Source organism: Tachyglossus aculeatus, chromosome 9, assembly GCF_015852505.1.
Source record: "Tachyglossus aculeatus isolate mTacAcu1 chromosome 9, mTacAcu1.pri, whole genome shotgun sequence".
Classification (NCBI taxonomy): domain Eukaryota; kingdom Metazoa; phylum Chordata; class Mammalia; order Monotremata; family Tachyglossidae; genus Tachyglossus; species Tachyglossus aculeatus.
In genome coordinates, this window is record NC_052074.1 from 5,174,666 (window position 1) to 5,202,229 (window position 27,564).

At 48.1% G+C, this 27,564-nt stretch overlaps 2 protein-coding genes across 4 annotated transcripts in view; one reads left to right on the plus strand and one right to left on the minus strand.

Annotated features, from left to right (window-relative positions):
- Positions 1–14,749, plus strand: part of EML6 (EMAP like 6) — a 144,565-nt gene extending 129,816 nt beyond the window's left edge. For both annotated transcript variants that reach the window (XM_038751282.1, XM_038751283.1), the window contains 7 exons: positions 669–857; positions 3,012–3,184; positions 4,097–4,259; positions 5,214–5,317; positions 6,899–7,052; positions 9,528–9,628; positions 13,860–14,749. In XM_038751282.1, coding sequence (XP_038607210.1) covers positions 669–857; positions 3,012–3,184; positions 4,097–4,259; positions 5,214–5,317; positions 6,899–7,052; positions 9,528–9,628; positions 13,860–13,884 — 909 coding nt within the window. In that variant the 3' untranslated portion in view covers positions 13,885–14,749. The remainder of the gene's footprint in view (positions 1–668; positions 858–3,011; positions 3,185–4,096; positions 4,260–5,213; positions 5,318–6,898; positions 7,053–9,527; positions 9,629–13,859) is intronic.
- Positions 14,750–15,807: 1,058 nt separating this feature from the next.
- The window catches only part of RTN4 (reticulon 4), a 96,933-nt gene continuing 85,176 nt past the window's right edge, over positions 15,808–27,564 (minus strand). For both annotated transcript variants that reach the window (XM_038751284.1, XM_038751285.1), the window contains 6 exons: positions 25,986–26,193; positions 24,830–24,968; positions 19,770–19,839; positions 18,970–19,016; positions 17,595–17,653; positions 15,808–16,859 (listed from right to left, as the gene is read on the minus strand). In XM_038751284.1, the coding sequence (XP_038607212.1) occupies positions 16,817–16,859; positions 17,595–17,653; positions 18,970–19,016; positions 19,770–19,839; positions 24,830–24,968; positions 25,986–26,193 (566 nt within the window). In that variant the 3' untranslated portion in view covers positions 15,808–16,816. The remainder of the gene's footprint in view (positions 16,860–17,594; positions 17,654–18,969; positions 19,017–19,769; positions 19,840–24,829; positions 24,969–25,985; positions 26,194–27,564) is intronic.

Below are 27,564 nucleotides of genomic sequence, written 5' to 3' on the forward strand. Positions count from 1 at the left end.
TAGGGCAGTGGCTCCTCCCCATCAGAAATGGCTTAATGCCTGGAAGGCAGGCTACCCGATATCCAGATCCCACATCCAGCTGCTCCCAAGCACTTCCACAGCACTTACATACATCTCCACAACTTATTTATCTCTATTTTTGCCCTTCTAGACTGTGAGCTCGTTGAGGTCAGGGAAGTGCTTAATAAATGCCATTATTTAAAAAAAGTGTCTCTCTACACTGTTATATTGTACTCTCCCAAGCACTTAGTACAGTGCTTTGCACATATTAAGTGCCCAATAAATACAGTTGCTTGATTCCCGCCCAGATCTGTAGCCTGACTGAGCACAACCCAGGGAGGCCCAGGAAGCCCAGAGAATCGCAAGTGTCTGGGCTGCGTTCATTCATTCAATTGTATTTATTGAGCACTTACTGTGTGCAGAGCACTGTACTAAGCGCTGGGGAAGTACAAGTTGGCAACATATAGAGACGGTCCCTACCCAACAACAGGCTCACAGGCTCCAGTGCACAAACCAAGCTCCTGGGGTCCAGTAGTCTAAAGCCCAGGAGGGAGGAGATAGGTAGCCACAAGATATCAGGGCTGTTTTCCCCTTCTTGGAATCATGTTTAGGTACTGGGGTCCTGGATCGATGGCCTTGCTATTATATCCATGTTTTGACTATCACAGGGGAAGATTTTAGTGGGCACCAAAGACGGGGAAATCATCGAAGTGGGAGAAAAAAATGCCGCTTCCAACATGCTGATTGACGGACACATGGAAGGTGAAATCTGGGGCCTGGCAACACACCCCTGCAAAGACATTTTCATCTCCGCAAGCAATGATGGGACAGCAAGGATCTGGGATCTCACGGACAAAGTAAGCGCCTTTTCTGTCGTCCGTCATGCTGGGACCCATGGGCATGGCACAGGGCGAGGAAGACTAGCAAACCCGAACTCGGATTCTGAGTGGGGAATATGAGGACATGAGACCAGAGTTCTCATCCCAGATCTGCCACTGGCCTGCTGCATGTGCTTTGGCAAATCATTTAACCTCTCTGGGCCTCAGTTTCCACCTCTGCTGCTTGTCTGCTGGGTGACTTCACTTCTCAGGGCCTCATCCATAAAATGGGGGTCAAGTCTATGAGCCCCATGAGGGACAGGGACTGTGTCCAATGCGATTTGCTTGCCTCTGTCCCAGCATTCAGTAGAGTGCGTGGTGCGCAGAAAGCCCTTAACAAATACCCCAATTGTGATTATAATAATGATGGCATTTATTAAGCGCTTACTATGTGCAAAGCACTGTTCTAATTATCATTATTATATTTATTAAGGTCTTATTAGGTGACAAGGACTGTGCTTAATCCTGGAGCAGATGCAAAATAATCAGATTAGACACAATCTTTGCCTCACCAAGCCCTCCCAGGCTAAGAGGAAGGGAGAGCAGACCTGTGCCGATAATAATAATAATAATAATAATAATAATAATAATAATGATGATGATGATGGCATTTGTTAAGCGCTTACTATGTGCAGAGAACTGTTCTAAGCGCTGGGGGGGGGATACAAGGTGATCAGATTATCCCACGTGGGGCTCACAGTCAATCCCCATTTTACAGATGAGGTAACAGGCACAGGAAAGTTACAGAGAAGTTACCTCATGAGGTAACAGGCACAGAGAAGTTACCTCATCTGTAAAATGGGGATTGACTGTGAGCCCCACGTGGGACAATCTGATCACCTTGTATCCCCCCCAGCGCTTAGAACAGTGCTCTGCACATAGTAAGCGCTTAACAAATGCCATCATTACTATTATTATTATTATTATCTGCACAGGGCTGCTCTCCCTTCCTCTTAGATTGGGAGTGCTTGGTGAGGCAAAGATTGTGTCTAATCTGATTATCTTGCATCTGCTCCAGCACTAAGCACAGTCCGTGTCACCTATTAAGGCCTTAGTAAATATAGTAATGATAATTAGAACAGTGCTTTGCACATAGTAAGTGCTTAATAAATGCCATCATTATTATAATAATAATTGGGGTATTTGTTAAGGGCTTTCTGCACACCATGCACTCTACTAAATGCTGGGACAGATGCAAGCAAATCGGGTTGGACACAGTCCCTGTCCCTCATGGGGCTCATAGACTTGACCCCCGGTTTATGGATGAGGCCCTGAGAAGTGAAGTGACTTATCCGAGGTCACCCAGCAGACAAGTGGTGGAGCCAGGATTGGAAGCGGAGTCATTCTGACTCACAGGCCTGGGCTCTATCCATTAGGCCACGCTGCTTCTCAGTGATTATCGCTATCGGGTTTCTCCCTTAGTAGCCTTCCAGCCGTGTCTTCCATGAGATGGTGGCCTTCCTGGACTTCACCTTCAGAGTTAAGGATGGACTATTGAACAGTCTTAACACTTACCCTCTATCCATCAGTAGCATTTATTGAATGGTGGGAAGCCCAACAGAACCGATCCTTTGAGGTTTGTAAACCTCCCATGCTTTGAACAGTGCTCTGCACACAGAATAGAACTGTTAGAGGAAAGAACAAAATGGAGTCCTGCTGAGGAGTTATCTGGCAGGGTTGTTCAGTGGGGACCGTGATAGTGGCTTAGTCCCCTCTGTCCAGGGAAGGGAAAGAACCTTACCTTCGCATTTTACCCAGAGAGAGGACACCAGGTTTGTATTTTATATTCATTTCCCTGCGGTGCTTTAAGAGCCCAAGTGACACCTGTGGAAAGTCACAAATTTACTGTCAAGAGAAGGCTGGGCCAATGATGGTGGCATCTGTAGAGGGGCAAAACCCAGAACAGGCTACTGTCCCTGGGGGTTTCCCTCTGGCCCCCATAGGAAAGACCCAGCCTCCCCATCTCACCCTCGTCAGCTCCACACACACACACACTCCCGGGATTTCTGACATTTCCAGTCCGCTGTCCCTTGCCGGCGCGAGCTCACCTAGCCCTAGGGAAGGTGGGCTCTGGGGCCCCTCAGATGGAGGGAACATCCTGTGGTGCAGACGGTGGGCCTTGTTTTGCCGCAGAAACTGCTGAACAAAGTGACCTTGGGCCACGCGGCCAGCTGTGCCGCCTACAGCCCCGATGGGGAGATGGTGGCCATCGGCATGAAGAACGGAGAGTTCGTCATCCTGCTGGTGAACAGCCTGAAGGTGTGGGGCAAGAAACGAGACCGCAAGTCGGCCATCCAGGACATCAGGTACCGGCAAGCTCCCGGGCCTCCGGGGAAGCTGGCGTCTGCCACCGCCACAGCTTAGCTGGACAGGGCTTAACGGGGAAGGGGCTCGTTGCCCCCGGATACAGCTCCTAGGGCAGTGGGAGCGGCGCTGGAGGTCCTGTGTACCTGTGTATGCACACTCTCCCAAGTGCAAAAGTCCAGTGTCCATTCATTTATTCAGTAGTATTTCTTGAGCACTTACTGTGTGCAGAGCACTATATTGAGCACTTGGGAGAGGACCCTATAACAATTAGCAGGCCCATTCCCTGCCCACCACGAGCTTACAATCTAGAGGGGGGAGACAGAATTAATATAAATAAATGAATTATAAATCCGTACAGGAGCACTGTGGGGTTGGGAGTGGGGAATGAATAAAGGAAGTGTTCTGTGCACAAAAATAATGATTGTGGCATTTAAGTGCTTCCTCTATGCCACACACTGCCCTCAGCGCTGGGGTAGAGACATGATAATCAGATCACACGGCGTCCTGTTAATACTCCCGGCTGGTTCTATGCCTGCATGTATTCATTCAATCGTATTTATTGAGCACTTACTGTGTGTAGAGCACTGTACTAAGCGCTTGGGAAGTACAGGTTGGCAACATATAGAGACGGTCCCTACCCAACAGTGGGCTCACGTACTCTGTCAAGTGCTTAGTATGGTGCTCTGCAAGCAGTAAGCCCTCAATAAATACGATTGACTGATTGACTGCTCTGGAGTGCGGGTGGTGAAAAGATTGGTGACTTTCCCAGCTCTGAAAGTTGGAGGTACATTTCCTGGGAAAAGAATGTATCCACTTATGGTCGTATTGTCCTCTCCCAAGCGCTTAGTCCAGTGCTCTGCACGCAGTAACCGCTTCATGAATAGGACCGAGTGACCGACCCTGTCTTCCAGGATCAGCCCCGACAACCGTTTCCTGGCGGTGGGCTCAGCGGAGCACACCGTCGACTTCTACGACCTCACCCAGGGCACCAGCCTGAACCGCATCGGCTACTGCAAGGACATCCCCAGTTTTGTGATTCAGATGGACTTCTCGGCGGACAGCAAGTACATTCAGGTGAGTTTCCGGGCGGCGAGACCAACCCCAAGGCCAGGCCGGGCTGGCCACCCGCGGCCCAGTCAGACTGCTACATGCCTCTCCTCCTCTGTAGCCTGCTTAGGGCAAGGTCAGTCACTCAGTCCTACCTATTGAGTGCTTACTGCGTGCAGAGCACTGTACTAAGCACTTGGGAGAGGACCACAGAACAATATAACAGACACATTCCCTGTCCAGAACGAACTTACAGTGTTGAGCTACAGTCTGGTTTACAGTCGCTGACAAGGACGAGGCCTTCCGTCCCTCCCCACAACCTTTGTCCTGCCCCCCACAGCCCCCGGCCCCGGGGGCACTGACTGACACAGCGGGGGAATTGGTGGGGATGATTTTAGCAGCCACATCTCCTTGGCACCAGTCCACGTGGTGGTGGGGAGAGGGGGCAGGGGAAGGGAGGTCTCCCTTCCCTCCCCGAATCCCTCCTGCAGATGCAGAGAGTCTCAGGGTGGTGGTGGAGACAGGCGGGCGGGTGTTCAGTTCAGCGTGCGTACACATGGCATTGGACGCTGCAACTTCTATGTGCAAGTTTTCCTGAACTTGAGGAGGAATGGTGGGTCCACCCTTTGCACCTCTGCCGCCCCGTGGGTGAGGGGGGCAGGTGGCAAGGGTTTCAGTCCTGCGCCTGAGCCGGGCCTTTCCCTGGGCGCCTGGGGAGAGGAATGGCTCCGGCATGGCAGGGAGGTGAGAGGGCGCGGATGCCCAGTTGAACCTGCTCTGTTAGCTCACAGGGTAATCCTCCCTGCCAGGGCTGAAATTCACCCAATTTCCCATGCTGTGACCTTGCCAGCCCCAAGTACCTTTTGACTGTCCCTATTTCCCTCTTCTGGCTAATAGAAATGAAGGGATTGGGGCAGATAGGCTCCCCCGACCTGGGGAGAGCCTGCCCACTCCAGCCGCCTCCCCGCCGTCCCCTTCCAGGTATCCACGGGGGCCTATAAGCGCCAGGTCCACGAGGTGCCCCTGGGGAAACAGATGACGGATGCTGCAGTCATCGAGAAAGTCACCTGGGCCACTTGGACGAGGTCAGTTGGGCAAAAATATTCAGGAGAAAGCCTCAGCATCACCCTCCCGCCTCTTCCCCCTCTGTCCAGCCATGGGGAGGGGCCTCCGGGCTCACACTGCAGCCAGGCTAACTACTGGGAGCAGCATGGCCTAGTGGCTACAGCAGGGGCCTCAGAGTCAGAAGGACCTGGGTTCTAATCCTGCCTCTGCCAGGTGTCTGCTGGGTGTCCTTCAGAAAATCACTTCACTTTGGTACGCCTCAGTTATCTGTAGAATAATAATAATAATGTTGGTATTTGTTAAGCGCTTACTATATGCCAAGCACTGGTCTAAGCACTGAGGGAGATACAAGGTAATCAGGTTGTCCCACATGGGGCTCACAGTCTTCATCCCCATTGTACAGATGAGGTAACTGAGGCACAGAGAAGTTAAGTGACTTGCCCAAAGTCACGCAGCTGGCGGAGCCGGGATTAGAACCCACGACCTCTGACTCCCAAACCCGGGCTCTTTCCACTGACTGAGCCCCTTCCTTCCTCTCCCCCTCGTCCCCCTCTCCATCCCCCCCTTCTTACCCCTTCCCTTCCCCACAGCACCTGTATATATGCTTGTACATATTTATTACTCTATTTATTTATTTATTTATTTTACTTGTACATATCATCATCATCAATCGTATTTATTGAGCGCTTACTATGTGCAGAGCACTGTACTAAGCGCTTGGGAAGTACAAATTGGCAACATATAGAGACAGTCCCTACCCAACGGTGGGCTCACATCTATTCTATTTATTTTATTTTGTTAGTATATTTGGTTTTGTTCTCTGTCTCCCCCCTTTTAGACTGTGAGCCCACTGTTGGGTAGGGCCTGTCTCTATATGTTGCCAAATTGTACTTTCCAAGCGCTTAGTACAGTGCTCTGCACATAGTAAGCACTCAGTAAATACGATTGATGGTGATGATGATGAGCCAGGCTGCTTGTCCAAGAATGGGGTTAAGAGTATGTGGGACAGGGACTGTGTTTTACCCAGTTTGCTTGTATCCACCCCAGCACTTAGTGCAACGCCTGGCACATTTAACAAATGCCAAAATTTATTTTATTATTATTATTATCATTATTATTATTATTTGGGAGCCAGGGGCCAGGACAGGCAGTCAGCCCGAGGAGGGTGGGGAGATGGGTAGTCAGTCAATCAATCAATCGTATTTATTGAGCGCTTACTGTGTGCAGAGCACTGTACTAAGCGCTTGGGAAGTACAAGTTGGCAACATATAGAGATAGTCCCTGCCCAACAGTGGGCTCACAGTCTAAAAGTCAACCCCCGGGGAAAGACAGATCTGTTGAGAGCCAGGGAAGCCATGGACCCAAGTAACCAACCCCCCTCACACCAGGAGTTGGTCCGGGACACGTGAGCCGGAGCCAGAGGTCACCAAGATGACCGAGACCTCCCGCGGGGAACTGAGGGGTCCGTCTCAAGGGAATTGGGCCTTGGGTGGTCCAGCTGCCTTCCTCTTGGCTTCCTCCCCGAGGGAGAGGACGGTTTTCCCAGTGCGTCTGTTGTGTGTCTAACACTCATCCCGGTGTGCCCCTTCCCGTCGGCCCAGCGTCCTCGGAGACGAGGTCATCGGGATCTGGCCCCGCAACGCCGACAGAGCCGACGTCAACTGTGCCTGCGTCACCCACGCCGGCTTAAACGTGGTCACCGGGGACGACTTCGGGCTGGTGAAACTCTTCGATTTCCCGTGCACCGAGAAGTTTGTGAGTCGGGGAGCTTGGGCGGCTGTGGGCTGCGCACCGGAGAATTTCCCGCATGCCCCCAACAACCCAGCCTGAGCGATGTAGCCCAGGGTGGTCCACAGTTCTGCCGTCATGCCTGGGCTGCTTTTGGAGATGGGGCCAGACCAGGCGAGGAGTTGGGTTTTGCGGCACCTGAACTGGTCCAAGCGCAGTGAGCCCGTGGCTCATCAGCCGGCCCAGACCCACGGAAGGCTCTTCCCTGGCATGGCCTTCTGGAAAGGCTCTGCCACTTGCCTGCTGCGTGACTTTGAGCAGTCAATCAATCAATCAATCGTATTTATTGAGCGCTTACTGTATGCAGAGCACTGTACTAAGCGCTTGGGAAGTACAAGTTGGCAACATATACAGTCCCTACCCAACAGTGGGCTCCCAGTCTAGAAGGGGGAGACAGAGAACAAAACCAAACATACTAACAAAATAAAATAGAATAGATATGTACAAGTAAAATAAATAAATAGAGTAATAAATATGTACAAACATATATACAGGGGAAGGGAAGGAGGTAAGGCAAGTCACCTAACTTCTTTGTGCCTCAGTTTCATCATCCGTAAAATAAGGATTCAGTATTCATTCTCTCTCCTTACTCAGATTCTGAGCCTCATGTGAGACAGGGACTGTCCCCAATCTGTTTAATGATGTGTCTACTCCTACCTCTTAGTAGAATTCATTCATTCATTCAGTCGTATTTATTGAGCGCTTACTGTGTGCAGAGCACTGTACTAAGCGCTTGGGAAGCACAAGCTGGCAACATATAGAGACAGTCCCTACCCAACGGTGGGCTCACAGTCTAGAAGGGGGAGAGAACAAAACCAAACATATTAACAAAATAAAATAAATAGAATAGATACGTGCAAGTAAAATAAATAGAGTAATAAATATGTACAAACATATATACAGGGGAAGGGTGAATAGAGTAATAAATGTGTACAAACATATATACATATATATAGAGGAAGGGAAGGAGGTAAGGCAAGTCACCTAACTTCCCTGTGCCTCAGTTTCATCATCCGTAAAATAAGGATTCAATATTCATTCTCTCTCTTACTCAGATTCTGAGCCTCATGTGAGACAGGGACTGTGTCCAATCTGTTTAGGATGTATCTACTCCTAGCTCTTAGTAGAATTCATTCATTCATTCAGTCGTATTTATTGAGCGCTTACTGTGTGCAGAGCACTGTACTAAGCGCTTGGGAAGTCCTAGTGAGCAACATATAAAGACGGTCCCTACCCAACAATGGGCTCACAGTCTAGAAGGGGGAGACAGACGACAAAACAAAACATGTGGACAGGTGTCAAGTCGTCAGAACAAATAGAATTAAAGCTAAATGCACATCATTAATAAAATAAATAGAATAGTAAATATGTAGGTGTCGTCGTCAGAACAAATAGAATAAACACTAAATGCACATCATTAATAAAATAAATAGAATAGTAAATATGTACAAGTAAAATAAATAGAGTAATAAATCTGTACAAACATATATACAGGTGCTGTGAGGAGGGGAAGGAGGTAGGGCGGGGGGGATGGGGAGGAGGAGAGGAAAAAGGGGGCTCAGTCTGGGAATCAATCAATCAATCGTATTTATTGAGCGCTTACTGTGTGCAGAGCACTGTACTAAACGCTTGGGAAGTACAAGTTGGCAACATATAGAGACAGTCCCTACCCAACAGTGGGCTCACAGTCTAGAAGAAGGCCTCTTGGAGGAGGTGGGCTCAGAATATTTGGTACATAATAGGCATTTAACACAAGCCACTATTATTAGGGTGGTGGTTTATTCAGTCAGTCGTATTTTTTGAGCACTTACGACGTTCAGAGCACTGGACTAAGCCCTTGGAAGAGTACAGTGCAATGACAGAACAGACACATTCCCTGCACACAAAGAGCAGTGAGTCTCAGGAGCCTGGTGGGACTGTGAGCCCACTGTTGGGTAGGGACTGTCTCTATATGTTGCCAACTTGTACTTCCCAAGCGCTTAGTACAGTGCTCTGCACACAGTAAGCGCTCAATAAATACGATTGATGATGATGATGATGATCCAGGGTTGCATATCCAAGCCACTTGGGGTTGCAGGGAGAGGGAGGGTCCCCTGGGTTTCTATGTCCTGCTTTTATAGACTGTCGGCTCCTCGAGGGCTGGGAGCCACAAGCGCTTAATACAGCGCCCTCCACACAATAAGTACCTTGGGCAAGTCACTTCACTTCTCTGTGCCTCAGTTCCCTCATCTGTAAAACGGGGATTAAGACTGTGAGCCCCACATGGGACAACCTCATTTCCTTGTGTTCCCCCCAGCGCTTAGAACAGTGTTTTGCACATAGTAAGCGCTTAACAAATACCAACATTATTATTATTACATTGTTATTATTGTTGTTATTATTATTATTATTATTATTATTATTATTATTATTCTTATTACCAACACTGGCTCTCTCTCCCAGGCCAAACACAAGCGCTACTTCGGACATTCCGCTCACGTGACCAACATCCGCTTCTCCCACGACGACAAGTACGTGATCAGCACGGGAGGAGACGACTGCAGGTACGCGATGCCGCAAGCGGGGCTGGAGCGTGCGGGATGCCGGTCCTGGGGAAGAGGGGGGAATGTTTCCACAGTCCACTTGTGTCTTGGTCCCGGCGCCCTGTGACTTTCGGCCTTTCTCGTCTGGCCTTCGGCCCCCGTTCAGTTGAGAAGGGCAGAAAAGATTGAGGTTAAAATTTAGGTTCCGTCAGTCATTTCCTGCTGGTGCTAGTGGCTAGTAACTGGTGTAGCGGCCTTCCTATCAGGCAGAAACTCCTCACCCTGGGCTTCCAGGCTGTCCATCCATCCCCTCGCCCCTCACCTCCCTTCTGTCCTTCTCCAGCCCAACCCGCACCCTCTGCTCCTCCGCCGCTAATCTCCTCACCGTACCTCGTTCTCGCCTGTCCCACCATCGACCCCCGGCCCACGTTCTCCCCCGGGCCTGGAATGCCCCCAATCCCTCTGCCCATCCGCCAATCTAGCTCTCTTCCTCCCTTCAAGGCCCTACTGAGAGCTCACCTCCTCCAGGAGGCCTTCCCACACTGAGCCCCTTCCTTCCTCTCCCCCTCGTCCCCCTCACCATCCCCCCCATCTTACCTCCTTCCCTTCCCCACAGCACCTGTATATATGTTTGGACATATTTATTACTCTATTTATTTTACTTGTACATATCTATTCTATTTTATTTTGTTAGTATGTTTGGTTTTGTTCTCTGTCTCCCCCTTTTAGACTGTGAGCCCACTGTTGGGTAGGGACCGTCTCTATATGTTGCCAACTTGGACTTCCCAAGCGCTTAGTACAGTGCTCTGCACACAGTAAGCGCTCAATAAATATGATTGATGATGATGATGATGGCCTCCCCACAGGCCAGACAAGGGCGACTGCCGGACCGACATCTTGGCCTGCTAGGATTCATTCATTCAATTGTATTTATTGAGCCCTTACTGTGTGCAGAGCACCGTACTAAGCGCTTGGGTAATCCAAGTGGGCAACATATAGAGACGGTCCCTATAATAATAATAATGATGATGATGGCATTTGTTAAGTGCTTACTCTGTGCAAAGCACTGTTCTAAGCGCTGGGGAGGTTACAAGGTGATCAGGTTATCCCACGCGGGGCTCACAGTTTTAATCCCCGTTTTCCAAATGAGGTTACTGAGGCACAGAGAAGTGACTTGAGTTGCCCAAAGTCACACAGCTGACAGTTGGCGGAGCCGGGATTTGAACCCACGACCTCTGGCTCCAAAGCCTGGGCTCTTTCCACTGAGCCACGCTGAATCAATCAATCAATCAATCGTATTTATTGAGCGCTTACTGTGTGCAGAGCACTGTACTAAGCGCTTGGGAAGTACAAGTTGGCAACGTATAGAGACAGTCCCTACCCAACAGTGGGCTCACAGTCTATTCCTCTTTTGCAAGAACCTGACCCTGGGTAGCATTGTTCCACCACCACTGTCTCTCATTCACCACAGGCTTAAGCCCATTGTTGAAGGACTAGAGACATTTTACAGGGGAGAAACTACCTGCAAGTTTAAGTGGTCTGGTCCAATCAATCAATCGTATTTATTGAGTGCTTACTGTATGCAGAGTACTGTACTAAGCGCTTGGGAAGTACAAATTGGCAACATATAGCGACAGTCCCTACCCAACAGTGGGCTCACAGTCTAAAAGGGGACAGTGGGCTCACAGTCTAAAAGGGGGAGACGGAGAACAAAACCAAACATACTAACAAAATAAAATAAATAGAATATCATCATCGTCATCATCAATCGTATTTATTGAGCGCTTACTGTGTGCAGAGCACTGTACTAAGCGCTTGGGAAGTACAAGTTGGCAACATATAGAGACGGTCCCTACCCAACAGTGGGCTCACAGTCTGAAAGGGGGAGACAGGGAACAGAACCAAACATACTAACAAAATAAAATAAATAGAATAGATATGTACAAGTAAAATAGAGTAACAAATATGTACAAACATATATATATATAAACAGGTGCTGTGGGGAAGGGAAGGAGGTAAGATGTCGGGGGATGGAGAGGGAGACGAGGGGGAGAGGAAGGAAGGGGCTCAGCCTGGGAAGGCCTCCCATACATAGATATGTACAAGTAAAATAAATAAATAAATAGAGTAATAAATATGTGTTATCGACAAGTAGGGTGCAAAATAGGTTAACTCGGTGTGAATCGGCCGCAGGGTTCTTGTACCCAGGGTGGTGACGCAGATAGGAAAAATGACTCGGAGACATGAGTTCAGATAGAGCAGCAAAGAAGGAAAGTGGCTACCTGCCCGTTCACCTCCCCGGAGAGGGACGAGTGACAAGCAGCCCCGATCCCAATATCACTCCGTCCTTTATTGAGTTACAGCAACATGGGAGTGGGGCATTTGGAAATTTCAGGAATTCAGTTAGGACTTTTAGACTGTGAGCCCACTGTTGGGTAGGGACCGTCTCTGTATGTTGCCAACTTGTACTTCCCAAGTGCTTAGTCCAGTGCTCTGCCCACAGTAAGTGCTCAATAAATACGATTGATGATGATGATGATTTGGAAATTTCAGGAATTCAATTAGGACGTTTTGACTGTGAGCCCACTGTTGGGTAGGGACCATCTCTGTATGTTGCCAACTTGTACTTCCCAAGCGCTTAGTACAGTGCTCTGCACACAGTAAGCACTCAATAAATACGATTGATGATGATGATGATTTGGAAATTTCAGGAATTCAATTAGGACGTTTAGACTGTGAGCCCACTGTTGGGTAGGGACTGTCTCTATATGTTGCCAACTTGTACTTCCCAAGCACTTAGTACAGTGCTCTGCCCACAGTAAGCGCTCAATAAATACGATTGCTTGATTGACTGACAGGATGTTACAAAATTCTCATTATTCTCTTTTCTCATTGCCTTGTGCAGGATGTTGTTATCTGCCCTATGGCCTTGCATAGATAGGTGTGTAAATTCTCATTATCTTCGATTATCACTGTCTTGTGCAGGATGTCATCTGCCCTATGACCTTGCATAGATAGGTGGTACTTGTTAATGGCCTTGAAGGCTTCATCATCATCAATCGTATTTATTGAGCGCTTACTGTGTGCAGAGCACTGTACTAAGCGCTTGGGAAGTACAAGTTGGCAACATATACAGTCCCTACCCAACAGTGGGCTCACAGTCTAAAAGACATAGAGAAGCAGCGTGGCTCAGTAGAAAGAGCCCGGGCTTTGGAGTCAGAGGTCATGGGTTCAAATCCCGGCTCCGCCACTTGTCATCTGTGTGACTTTGGGCAAGTCACTTAACTTCTCTGGGCCTCAGTTACCTCATCTGTAAAATGGGGAGTAAGACTGTGAGCCCCGCGTGGGACAACCTGATCACTTTGTAACCTCCCCAGCGCTTACAGCAGTCCTTTGCACATAGCGCTTAAAAAAAACAAAATGCTACACTACTCCTATTCATTAATTCATTCAATCGTATTTATTGAGCGCTTACTGTGTTTAGAGCACCGTACTAAGCGTTTGGGAAGTACAAGTCGGCAACATCTAGAGACGGTCCCTACCCAAACAATGAAATGCAAATTCGTGAAGCGTTCCATATTTTTACTCATTCATTCATTCATTCAGTCGTATTTATTGAGCAATTACTGTGTGCAGAGCACTGTACTAAGCGCTTGGGAAGTACAAGCTGGCAACGTATAGAGATGGTCCCTACCAAACAACGGGCTCACAGTCTAGAAGGGGGAGACAGACAACAAAACAAAACCCTCGCTCTTCCTCCCTCATAGATTATGGGCCCTGGATGTCACAGTCTTTTAGACTGTGAGCCCACTGTTGGGTAGGGACTGTCTCTAGATGTTGCCAACTTGTACTTCCCAAGCGCTTAGTACAGTGCTGTGCACACAGTAAGCGCTCAATAAATATGATTGATGATGATGGATGGGGCAGGGATCGTGTCTGATCCGTTGCTCGCGTCCGTCCCCGTGTTGAGCGTGTAGTAAATGCTTAACATCCTTGTTACGTCATTGCCCGTTTACTATGCCATGCTAATAGTGTTGTGACTAAATCATCATCAATCGTATTTATTGAGCGCTTACTATGCTGTTCTAAGCGCTTGGGAAGTACAAATTGGCAACATATAGAGACAGTCCCTACCCAACAGTGGGCTCACGGTCTAAAAATGTCAAAATACCTGTAGGCGGGGGAAAAAAAATTAATTCGTCGGCTCCGAACTGGAACGTCTGCGACTTGTCCCCCGTTAATTTCCGTCTAGTGTGTTCGTGTGGCGGTGCCTGTGAGAAAAGCCCCAGCTCTCCTGCGTTGCTGCCTCGAGCGACACGTCGGCCCTTCTGGACGCTGCGGCCGTTTCCCGAGATGCTGCACGGGAAGGATGCCCTCATCCCCAAACCCTGGCTTTGGGGGGAAGAATTCCGACCTGTGGCCCACCCGCTGTCCAGACCAGTAAGGAAGCCTCACACAGAGTGTCCGCAGCATCTCCCAACTTGAAACCTCAGTCACCCGAGTGATTACGGAGCTCTTAATTGGCAGTGGAACTTGAAAAGAGATTTTAAGAGCCCGTTCCTACCCGCGTTAGGAAAATCCACCTGTGGCAAAAACGTTTCGTTTCCATCAGAGGCCGTTCTCCACCCAGTGCTAGCGCAAAGACGGTCAGCGCTGCTCTTCCCTCTCAGCTTTCAGCAACCAAATGAGCCATGCCCAAACAGTCGGGGTCGTTTTTTTTGTTTTTCCAAGTTTAGTTTGCCGAGTTTTCTATCCGCGAAGTGCCTTGGGAAGTTTCAAGTTGCTCAGAGCCCACAGAGCTGTCTCTGCTGTCTACACACGGTGCTAACCCCCTTCGACGGAAGAGGAGGGCTCACCAGGCATCCTTAGCAGACGGGTGGGGTGTCCACGAGGGAGGCTTATTTTTTTTTTAACGCTCCATAACCGAATCCTTAACTGGCCGGTCATGGGCTCTGCAGATCCGTGGGCAAATGCGATGTTTCAGTCTAGGGGGAGAGCATTGTCAGCGACGCTGACAAGCTGCCATTTCTTTAGGGGGCCCAACGGTCCGGTGTCGGGAAGTAGCCCGGCCAACGGATTTAGCCAGCTTTCCCAACCCCGCCTGCCTTCCCGCTGAAGGCGAGGCGCTGGTGGTGTCCAATCCTCAGTGCCAGGAGGAGGAGGGAGACCAGTTGAACTTCTCCTTGGTAGGAAAACCCCTCTTCCCACAGCCCCTGGGGCTGACCCTGCGGTTTAAGGGGAGTGGACCCTGGGCTTAAGGGGAGCGGACCCCCCCCTCTGCTCATCGCAGCCGTGGGGAGGTCGGGTAGTGTCCACTGGCTGCCTTAGGAACGTAAAACAAGTAAAAGATCTGCAGGGGGACAGACTGAGTTGCCCCAGTGCTAGCCTCCCTCCAGCCAGTGATTTCTTACCCATCTTTTACCGAAGCAGAAGATCAAAAAAAATCTGCTGCTGCTGAGAGGAAAATGAGAGCATCCGTGAAAGGGAGGAGGCAATGAACGGCTGGATTTAACTCCCACCTCTCCCCGGGCCGGCGACCGCAGTGGACTAGGTCAGTGGGTGATACTTTTTTTTTTCTTAGCAACACTTCTTCATCTAAAAATGCCTTATGTGAATCATCACAGGTTAGAGCTCTCACCCGGAGTCCCTATGCAGTCTTTTGTTCGGTATCAATACGGATACGATTAATAACTTAGTCCCGTAGAGGCTGGGTGATCACCTCGTTTGCCTACGTTGTACTGGTGTTGGCCTTTCACGTCGGTTGTATCCTGCATAAACAATAATCACTTGGAAGAATAATGAACCAATCAGTGGTGACCTGTGATTCTGTATTTAAGAGCAATAGTGTCTGTGTGAGAAAAAAAAAACAAAAGCAAGAAGCCGAAGTAGAATTTGTACACATTTCGAGGGTATGATTTCATGTAGGGTGAAAACCTGCACTGTACTCTAGCTCCTGTAAACAAAGATATTGGTGCATGGATTTATTTTTCAATTGTTGACATAATTTGAAGATCTCTGTTGTCAAATAAATTTGGTTACGGAAATGGTGTGGGCAGGACCCGTATAAGTGAATGTTGGCATAAACAGCGAGCGTGGTTTAGAGCGGCACACCAAGTGTTAAATAATAGCCCCTTCCTTTAATGCTAAAACCCTTGAATAACTTGCTACTGTTTCACAAAACCAAAATCTCCCAAACCACCTTAAGTCTATAAGCTTTATTGATACTTGTTTTTTTTTTTTTACATTTCACAATGCATTCCACAGACTTAGTTCATTCAGTACAGCTTAAACCGCAATTGTATAAACTTCATGTGTAGTTTCTTGCATGACGATATTTGCTATTCCCAAATCACATTTTTTTGCAGCATTAGATATTCAGTCCACAGATTCGGAGATTTAAATGACAAAATTAACTACCGCAGTGGGTTTGTGTAACAAAGTGTGTGTTGGAGTTTCTCTATGCGCAGGGCCTTGTTTTCTGTTTTTTTAATCTAAAAAAAAAATCCCGGGGCTAGTGTTCCTAGAAACCTTTTTATCTTTTTCAAGCTTACGTGCTACGGAGCTACTCAAAAAATCAGTCATTTCTGACCTGTCGAGCACTGTGGAGCAGCTGAAAAGGTCTAAGCTTTGTGAAACACTATATATATTTATATATATTGGCAATTAATGAAACAGTAAAATCACAAATACAGCTAGACTCATACCAAAAAGGCAAGCACCCTTGCTCTAGTGGTACGCTCTCCTACACATTTCATTTTAGAAAATCGGCAATCTACACAGACCATACACAGCGCACAAACTGTGAGAAGTGTTATTTGTTCGGCTCCCCCCCAGCCCACCCCGCCCGACTCTACAAGTTCCTGCAACACCCAGACTACCTCCAATGAAGCATTAATGTACAGCTTTCTCAGATCTCCTGTATTTAAACCAGTGCCTCACAGGAAAAAAAAAACAACAACAACAACAAAAAAAAAAACCAAAGATGATTAGGTTTTTAAATCCATACATAGCAGCTTACAATACTTAAAATGATGAAACACACATGGCAGTCAAGGCAGGTTTTTTTTCCCCCCCTCAAACACTGCGTTGCTAAAAAATAAAGATCTGTGAAATTGCACTGCAATGTCAAGGCTCCGTCCTTCCCTGCATTTCCCCCCCTCCCCAAACCCCGACAATGAATTCCTATTGGTACGCTTGCTCCCGGCTTTTTCACTCGGCTTTGCGCTTCAATCCGGGGATCTTAGCTTGGATTCTGAAAGGGGAAGGGGGGGAAGAGAAATAAACAAAAAGACGTGGTAAGTCACTGCAAAAATCCCTTTATGCACATCCTTTATAGACCATGATACTGCAAAACAGGTGGGTGTTTAGTATCTTGCCACCCTGGCTGCGAAAGATTAAAGCAGTTAGCTCCCCGTGGGTGCGGAAAACAGGTCCACTCTGAGCCAAGAACAGCCCGAGATAGTAGAACCCAGGGCAGGTGCTAATAAGTCTTTTAGACTGTGAGCCCACTGTTGGGTAGGGACTGTCTCTCTATGTTGCCAATTTGTACTTCCCAAGCGTTTAGTACAGTGCTCTGCACATAGTAAGCGCTCAATAAATACGATTGATGATGATAAACCATAGCCAACAGGAGACAAAAAAAAATCCCCCCAAAAAAACAACTCTCCGCCACTTAGGAGCAGGACAACTTTGTTTCAGGTCGGAGGTCAAGGAAGTGTTGTCCCAAATGGCGGGCTCCATCACATCTTCTAGACTGTGAGCCCACTGTTGGGTAGGGACTGTCTCTATATATTGCCAGCTTGTACTTCCAAGCGCTTAGTACAGTGCTCTGCACACAGTAAGCGCTCAATAAATATGATTGATTGATTGATCCAGCATCCAGGGCCGGAGGGCCCCGGTCTGACCCAGGAGTGGGCAGGTGGAAGGAAGGCCTCGCTCCTTTAAGACACCGAACCGCAGTGCCGCCGTTACAGACGAGGACACTTACTTGGCCATAGCGTCTTTAACGTTCTTATTCACGAGCCCCAGGTAATGATCGATCTGAGCCTGAAACAGAGGAATAAGCGTGGTTGGCGGGGAATTACCCTCGCTGGTGAGTCTCGACCGCAAGGACCCTGGTATGGACCTGCGGGCCCCCCCAGCCCCTGCCCGCTGACATCATACAACCGTAAGCCTCTTTCTCCAACATGCCCTGGCCCCTGGATAATAATAATAATAATAATGGCATTTATTAAACGCTTACTATGTGCAAAGCACTGTTCTAAGCGCTGGGGGAGATACAAGGTGAGCAAGTTGTCCCACGTGGGGCTCACAGACTTAATCCCCATTTTCCAGATGAGGGAACTGAGGCCCAGAGAAGTGAAGTGACGGGCCCAAAGTCACACAGCTGACGAGTGGCGGAGCCGGGATTCGAACCCATGACCTCTGACTCCGAAGCCCGGGCTCTTCCCACTGAGCCATGCTGCGGATGAAATAGAGGGCTCCACTTTTCCTAAGGGAGTTGGCACTACGAAGATCCACACATTTGAGTAACAGTCTTCCACTTTAATTTGTTATTTGTTTAGTGCTTACTACGTGTCAAGCACTGTTCTAAGCGCTGGGCTAGGAACGAGTTAATCAGGTTACACACACAGCCCCTGCCCCGCAGGAGGGAGAACAGGTATTTAATCCCCATTTTACAGATGAAGAAACTGAGGCACAGAGACTGTGAGCCCACTGTTGGGTAAGGACTGTCTCTATATGTTGCCAACTTGTGCTTCCCAAGCGCTCAGTACAGTGCTCTGCACACAGTAAGCGCTCAATAAATGATTGATTGATTGATTGAAACACCAGGTGTCACAGCAGGCAATTGGCTGAGCTGGGATTAGAACCCAGATCCTCTCTCCAAGGCCTGTGCTCTTTCCCCTAGGCCACACTGCCTCTCTGCTGTTTTTCATTTCTACGTGAAAAACAACGGTCTTGCTCAATCAATCAGTGGCATTGGGGCGCTTACTCTGTGCCGAGCACTGTACTAAGCCCTTGGGAGAGTACGGTACAACAGAGGTGACAGACACACCTGGAATGAAGAGCTACTGGTCCACACTGCTGCAGGTGGTTTGCTACATAAACGTCTTACCTTATCCACTGGTAAACTTATTATTTTTCTTTTAATTTTGGAGGAAAGCTTAGCGTGGTGTGAACTGCCTCGACACTGACGAGGGATGGCTGGCAGGGTAAAGGGAAGAGAGCTGGCCCTCCATCTTTGCTTCTACCACCACTAGTTCCTGAAACCCAAACCCCGAGGCCTACAGGTACACTTCACATTACCCCTGCAAGGAAGCCTGTTCCTTGGTCTATTGAGGATTTCACCCACTTAAACTCACCTGATGCCTTTCATAAATTACGGGAACACTAAAGAGTGAAATCAGAGCTGGAAAAGAAAAGAAAAGGAATTGAGGTGCAAACTAGGCAGACTGAAGGGAAAAATGAAACCCCCTAACAGGATTATTTCTATGGGGGTGTCTGGAACTGGTGGTAAATCCAGCAGTAGGGGCTGTGGCCACAACTGTTCTGGTTTTCATAACCAGTTGGAGAAGATGGTTTTACGGGACGGTCACTGGCTTTGGCTCCTCAAACGCTCACGGTCAAACACAACCACTGCCTCTATGGCTACAGCCACCCGTTTTGGCTCAGTGGCAAATTACCGAAAGGCCGTATAAAGCCACTTCATTCTGCGAATACCGTTTCCCAGTTTTAATTTCCAGTCTGTGGGCATCTGACTGATCTGCGCCTTGCAGTGAGTGTGAGTGGTCAGGTAAGCTGGCTGATGGTGCCGGTATACAGAGAGGCCGATGGCCCACCCCCGCTGCCAGCTTTCAACAGGCCAGTCGCATCAACAGAGCCCGAAAACCAGGAGATGGGAAGCGTATCCGGGCCATCGAGGAATGGGATCCGGCCTGGTGCCATTGGAACTGACAATTGCCCCAGAGTCTTTGAGAACAAAAACTGAATGGTGGACAAGAAAGAGATCAGGAGACAAAATATCCTTTCAGGATCGTGCTCATTCTTCCTCTCTCGACTCACTTTTTTCCAATCAAAGATCATTTGCCCATGGGCCGTAAGGATATTCTCCGCTTGGCCTCTCCTCCTCATGGCTTTTCCCCCAGCTGCTTGCCACACTTACCCAATATCAGTAGCGTCAGTCCATTGAACAAGGCACCAACGTAAGTGAATACCCACATCAACACTGCAAACTAAAAGAAAACAAGATTAATTCACAAAAGTAGTACAGGCGGTAAGAAATCATCCCTCCAACTTTGAAAAGAACAACTTCTGTAGAACCCACAGCCTAATTTAAAAATCAAAGCCCTCATCTAAAATGGCTCCTGAGCGTGAAGGGGAGTTGGCATACTTCGAGGAGAAGCAGCACAGCCTCAGAGATAGACACTGGGCCTGGATGGCAGAGTTTCTAGTCCCTGCTCTCCCACTCTTCTGCTGTGTGACCTTGGGCAAGTCACTTCACTTCTCTGGGCCTCAGTTCCCTCAACTGTAAAATGGAGATTAAGACTGTGAGTCCCCTGTGGGAAATAATAATAATAATGATGACATTTAGTAAGCGCTTACTATGTGCTTTGCACTGTTCTAAGTGCTGGGGAGGTTACAACATGATCAGGTTGTCCCACGGGGGACTCACAGTCTTAATCCCCATTTTACAGATGAGGTATTTATTTATTTTATTTGTACATATCTATTCTATTTATTTTATTTTGTTAGTATGTTTGGTTTTGTTCTCTGTCTCCCCCTTTTAGACTGTGAGCCCACTGTTGGGTAGGGACTGTCTCTATATGTTGCCAATTTGTACTTCCCAAGCGCTAGTACAGTGCTCGGCACATAGTAAGCGCTCAATAAATACGATTGATGATGAGGTAACTGAGGCCCAGAGAAGCTAAGTGACTTGCCCGAAGTCACACAGCTGACAACTGGTGGAGCTGGGATTTGAACCCATGACCTCTGACTCCAAAGCCCAAGCTCTTTCCACTGAGCCACGCTGCTTCTCTGAAGGGACTGTGTCCAACCTGATTACCCTGCATCTACCTCAGCTCTCGGAGTAAGCACTTAAATACCTATTAAAAAAATAGGAGATGGCCGTTAACGACAATAATAATCGTATTTGTTTAGTGTTTCCTAGGTGCCAAACACTGTTCTAGATACAGGATAGTCGGGTTGGATATGATCCCTTGTCCCACATGGGGCTCGGAGTCTTAACCTCCATTTTACAGATGAGGTAACGGAGGTGGTTATCTTTCACATCCAGTTCACTAGACTGAGTCCAGGTGCACGAGAGTGGTGTTCTTCCCCTGGCACGGCTGGCCGGTGGTGGTACACCGGCATGTCATGGGGGTGACTCCGTGCTCCCGGGACCCTGCCGCTACAGCGATTCTGGAGGCTGCAAGAGGGCCGGGGATGAGCAGCCAGCCTACTGCCCACCCTCACCTCGCCTTCCCCTTCTCCTTGGCCTCAAGCTGGCCTGGCAGAGCGCCGAGATGCGGGCAACCCTGAACCAAGGACAGAGGGCCTGAAAGGGGGCCACCACGCTGCTGGGTGAGCAACAAAGTAACCGGTGAGCGTAGAGGGAAAAGAGAGTGAGACCGGGAACGGTGCCTCGAGGGACCCTAACAGAGGGGAGAGGCAGAGGAAAAAAAAAAAAATCAGTGGAAGAGACGGGGAGGAAGCAGCTAGAGAGTAAGACGAGACCTAGGAGAGAACTGTGCTAATGAAGGGAGTACTCTACAGTGATGAAGGCAGCTGAGAGGAAAGAGAGAATTAGTAGAGAGTGGAGTCTCTGAGGAGCTCTAAATGTCGACTCCAGTCTCTAGAATGTAAGCTTGTTTTGGGCAGGAGGTGTGTCTGTTTATTGTTGAACTTTACTCTCCCCAGCGCTTAGTACAGTGCTCCGCACACAGTTAATGCTTAATAACTCTGACTGGCTGGCCGACTGACTAGAATTGCAGAGTGGCAGAAATGCAATGCTGTTTGTCCCCAGCACCTGCAAAAAGACCAAGCATGAAGAGTTCTCCCTCCTTTTTAATAATAATAATAATAATGGCATTTGTTTAGCACTTACTATGTGCAGAGCACTGTTCTAAGCGCTGATAATAATGATAGCATTTATTAAGCATGTACTATGTGCAAAGCACTGTTCTTCTGCGCTGAGGAGGTTATAAGGTGATCAGGTTGTTCCATGGGGGGGGGGGGGGGGGTCACAGTCTTCGTCCACATTTTACAGATGAGGGAACTGAGGCACAGAGAAGTAAAGTGACTTGCCCAAGGTCACACAGCTGACAAGTGGCAGAGCCGGGATCTGAACCCATGACCTCTGACTCCAAAGCCCGTGCTCCTTCCACTGAGCCACGCTGCTCACATAATAATGGTGGTATTTGTTAAGCGCTTACTATGTGTAAAGCACTGTTCTAAGAGCTGGGGGGGGATACAAGGTGATCAGGTTGTCCCACTTGGGGCTCACAGTCTTAATCCCCATTTTACAGATGAGGTAACTGAGGCACAGAGAAGTTAAGTGGCTTGCTTAAGTGCTCTTTCCACCGAGCCACGCTGCTGTTTGGCCTCCCTCAAACACTTCCACTAAGCTAAAGGTCTCCCTGGCAACTGGGACCATTTCCAGAAGTGCCACCATGCTGGGTCCATCCAACATGACCCTCTGGCCCAAGGCCACCTAGGGCAAGACAAAAAACAAACTAACCCTCTGTGGGGCAGAGGGGAGAGCGGGTGACAGCGGGTCACCTGAGCAGCGCTGACCCTTCTCCTGTTACACGGCACTGGCCCGCACTCGAGCAGATACTCGATCTCTGCGGCCCTCCCACAAAGGGCGGGGGGGAAGGGATTCCAAAATGCCCCCCGGGGCTTTGCAGACCAATCGCCTGCAGACAAACAGAAACTCTTCCCCCTGCCACAGGCTCACTTGGCATCTGGACACAACTGGGTCCACTGTGTGAAAGGGAGGAGCAAGCTCACGACCAATAGTTCGCCGTTTGCTCTGCAGGATTGTCAGAAAAGACGAGAGGGGACCGCAGGACCCCATCAGTTCCGGCCGGCGGCCCGCACCAATGCCTATGTCTGCAACTGCCTGAAAATTTCCAGCTAATAACCACCTTCGACTGTGTCTACCTCAGTTTAGACTCGCAGCCTAGTGCTCAGGGGCAGAAGCAATCCTGAGCCTTGTGAACATCGACAATCCCACCTACAAATTTAACTTTTCAACCTTCATCATCCCCGCCCCCCGGCCACTGCGAGCAGAAACTGATTTGAGACCACCACCCATCTTTGCTTCCTTCCTAGGCCTGCATGCCAGCAAGGGGCAGGTGGCTTTAGACTGTGAGCCCACTGTTGGGTAGGGACTGTCTCTGTATGTTGCCAATTTGTACTTCCCAAGTGCTTAGTACAGTGCTCTGCACATAGTAAGCGCTCAATAAATACGATTGATGATGATGATGATGGAGGAAAAGATAGGAACAAAGCAGGCCGCCCGTGGCACGGCCAACACCCAGACACACAGAAGCAGCTTGAACAGGGCAGTGTGGCAGGGAGCCCAGCTGCAGCCTGGCCCTTCCCCAGTTCTCTCTATCCTCACTCAGGTTCCTCCCGGCCTCTTTCTCCGGGTTGCCTCCCCTATAATCCCGATTTGACTGATTTCAGGTCCTGTCCGTCTGTCCCTGAATCTCTCTACCTATTCCCAGATCCCCCCCGCCTCCATCAGTATGAAACCAAGACTGTTCTACAAATAGCAAATGCCACCACAACTCTTGAAGATGTAGTAGGAGAAAGGAACGAGGGATCACTTTCTCTGGTTTCCACTCGCTGCCTAAATGTCTTAGAGAGCTAAGCGATCATTGTCAATACCATCATAATGTATTTACCGGACACCCAGGCACTACACCATCTGAAATCATAAACTAATAACCACCCTCAGAAGGCAATATATATATTAGTATCTGATTTCAGTGGAGGGCTTGTGATGGCCTAAGTGCCCTGCTCAGGGTTATGACCTCCAGTGTCCAGGATATATAAAAAATATATATTTAACAGATTTGATCCATATTAAATCCAACCCCAGAATTCAGAAGCTGACCTGTGCAAATGTCCAACCAGTTTCCCCAGACTCTAATTAAACTGTAAATTCCTCATCTTAAAATTGGGTATTAAAGCTGTCTTAATAGGATCAATCAATCAATCGTATTTATTGAGCGCTTACTGTGTGCAGAGCACTGTACTAAGCGCTTGGGAAGTACAAGTTGGCAACATATAGAGAGGATGGTTTCATAGACTAGAAAATACTATCAAGGGGGCAAAATTTCCAACTCGGTGTCCTCCTGGATTTTTCCATCACTTTAGAAGAACCACCATTTGTGGAAAGGGAATTTCTAAAGCAAAAGACATTGCCATCTCCTTTGAGGATGAGAGTCTGGAACATCTATCCAATTGGGTGGTTGGGTTGCAAGCCCAAAAAAAGCAGGAGAGGGCCTGTTCTGTTCCATCACGGCAGATGATGAGCTGTCTCTACAGCTCCCTGGACATTGAGGCTACTCACTGGGGAGGACGAGGGCCTCAGCACCCCACCCCCAGCACTTATCAATTGTATTTATTCAGCGTTTACTATATGAAGAGCATTGTACTAAGCACTTTTCCCTGCCCATAATGAGTTTACAGGCTAGAGAGTGAGAATGACATTAATATGAACATGAATAAATAGGTAATAACCTTATTTCCCCCCACTCCCGTATCAGGAATTGATTTCAATCGCCTGCTTAGAACCCAGGATCTTCCCTTTCTACAAGTCCTCTGACCCGCGCTCTGGTGTGGCCTTGGACCAGTGTATTTAGAATCAGTGAAGGATTTTCTAACGATCATTCGCCAGCAGGGCAAGGGTTACCGCTGCTTCTCTTTTAGACTGTGAGCCCACTGTTGGGTAGGGACTGTCTCTATATGTTGCCAACTTGTACTTCCCCAGCGCTTAGTACAGTGCTCTGCACACAGTAAGCGCTCAATAAATATGACTGATAAATAAATACGACTGATGATGATGTATACACCCCAAGACATTCGCTTAAAGACGCTCAACCATTCTGACGTTAAACCCCACCTGTCACAGTACTGAATTCACGGCGGAAGACCACCGAGCTGAAAAACCTAAAAAGAAGAAATCGCGTGCACGGCTGATGATCGACTCACCTTCAGAGAATCTACTAAATCATCAACGAGGAAGAGACGGCGGAGTTCTTTAATCGTGCAGTTGACATGGCCGAGAGCAGAACTACTATATTTCTGGACCAAATCCTCCGATATAGCAACTTCGGAATCCAAGTATGCACTTAAAAAAGGAATGTTCATGAAAGTTATTGGTCAGCTTCATCCAGCACTCAAAAGTTGAAATAACATCTCTTTGGCTGATTAACCCTGTGGTAACCACGTAAATCAATTTATAAGGGCAAGGAAAGTGTCCTTGGGCAGGGAGTGTGTCTACCAACTCTGTTATAGGGCATTCTCCCAAGTGCTTAGTACAGTGCTCTACACACAGTAAGCGCTCAATAAGCACACAGTACAACAGAGTTGATAGACACGTTCCCTGCCCGCGACGAGCTGAGGAGCTAAACCTGGGCTGAGCACGGAGCCACAGGACAGAACCGCATGAAACGAACCCACCTAAAGGAAAGGTTCAGGATGTTTTATCAGCACCCGGTAAGCACGTAATAAATACCATGAACCGATTGACTGATTTCTAAGGAGAACAAGCCCGCTGCATTCCTCATACTTCGCGGACCTTGCTCAGGGTGCTTACTGCACAGAAGCCCCATCAGGGGTTTCTCCCCAAGCTAAAAATCCAGTCATCTCCAAGGGCCCACCTTTTCAGCCCAGTCTTTGGGAAGAATCAAGCAGTTTGAGTAGAATTCATTTTAGGGGCCAGCATCCGACCCTTAGTGACTCCAGGAAAACAGAGCTTTCTTCTATCTCCTCAGGGATTAGTACTGACAGGTTGTCAGTCTCTCTATAAAGCGTGCACTCTCGGAGATCGGCCCTCGCTTTTCGTCTTTGCTCTCCCCAGACAAAAGTGGCTATTTTTGTTTGTCCCTCCGGCTCCCAATTTTCCAGAAAGCCCTGCTTTAAGTCATTCCCATTCTCCTGTGGAAGGCCAGGCTGATTTGGTTTCTGCTGCCTTTCCCAAAGAGCCACGTAATTGGAGATTTGGCTGCAATCTTTCTCTAAAGCTTTTCTTCTGTCCTTCCTATTTAAATTTTCCCAGGTCACCATGGCTGACCATAGCCATGCCCAGTTAGCCTCCATTGAAGAGGGTTACCCCCCCACCCCCCAAAAAATAAAATCATCTCACCTGAATGGGTGGCCTTCATTAGATTTCTGGACCGCCTGGATCACTCCCTTGTATATCCTAAAACTGATCGTCACAGACAGAAGGGCCAAGGCAATATACGCCGTCACGCTCACGATGCTGAATACTGTTAATGAAAGCAGCAGGAACAGGCTGGCACCAAACACCACTCCTGTCTTCTTAATGTCTCGCCAGTATAGGAGGTCAACAACTACAATTTTAAATAAAAAAAGGCTAAAATTAGAAAACAGAATTTTATCCATGAGGTAAATTCAGATCCACTGAACCTTGAGAAGTAAGAACATAATGGAAGTGAGTGCTGAATGGCCCATCAAGTGGCTTTTAAGACTATAACCGAGATATCTGGTAACATTATATACTCGCTGTTGTCCTTCATATTCGAAAAATAGGCCAGCGAGGGTGAAATTCCCTTAAGAGTGAGTGTGTGACTGAAAAGGTTAATACAGGGCCCCTAGCCCCAATCACACGGTGTGCACCAAATGGCTATGCCCCTTGTTGTGTTAGGGTTTAAATTTGCAACACCTGGCGCTGTCTTCTCTTTCACATCCCTGTCTCTTACTCACTACAAAGACTGGTCAAAAGGAGCTGGTCCTTTCTTAAGCACAAGAAGAAACACCAGTTTATGCCTCCCAGTTTTCATCTAGGATGTGGCACTGTTCGAGTCTTTATTTTACCTTGGGAACACTTTTCTTTCTGAGAGTGTACTTCAAAACCCATCCTGAAGCATGTCATTTTGACTTGAAAATTTTAATCTATTTAAACAAAAGTGTGTTTATGGCCCTCTAGGCTGCAGAGGGCAGGGGACATGCCTGCTTATTCTGTTTACTCTCCCAAGCTCTTCAAACAGTGCTTCAATAAATACCACTGCTTGATTAATTATGACCTATTACCTAAATATAAAATGGTTGCAAAATCATCCTCAACTCAAAAAAGGATATACAATACAGAAAACTATTTTAACACTCTCTGGGTGAACAAACTAGGCTGGCAGACCTCAAATGCTGGTTTTTACAGTTATAACCATACGGGGCTTTTGCACAAAAATCAATCAATGCTATTTGGTATTTCAAGGCCCTACTGAGAGCTCACCTCCTCCAGGAGGCCTTCCCAGACTGAGCCCCTTCCTTCCTCTCCCCCTCGTTCCCCTCTCCACCCCCCCATCGTATCTCCTTCCCTTCCCCACAGCACCTGTATATATGTATATATGCTTGTACATATTTATTACTCTATTTATTTATTTATTTTACTTGTACATATCTATTCTATTTATTTTATTTTGTTAGTATGTTTGGTTTTGTTCTCTGTCTCCCCCTTTTAGACTGTGAGCCCACTGTTGGGTAGGGACTGTCTCTATATGTTGCCAACTTGGACTTCCCAAGCGCTTAGTACAGTGCTCTGCACACAGTAAGCGCTCAATAAATACGATTGATGATGATGATGGTATTTACTGAGTGCTTACTAGGTGAAAAGCACTATACTAAGCACTTGGGTAAGCGCTCAATAAATACGATTGATTGCAATGCAACAGAATTAGCAGACGTGTTCCCTGCCCATAACGAGC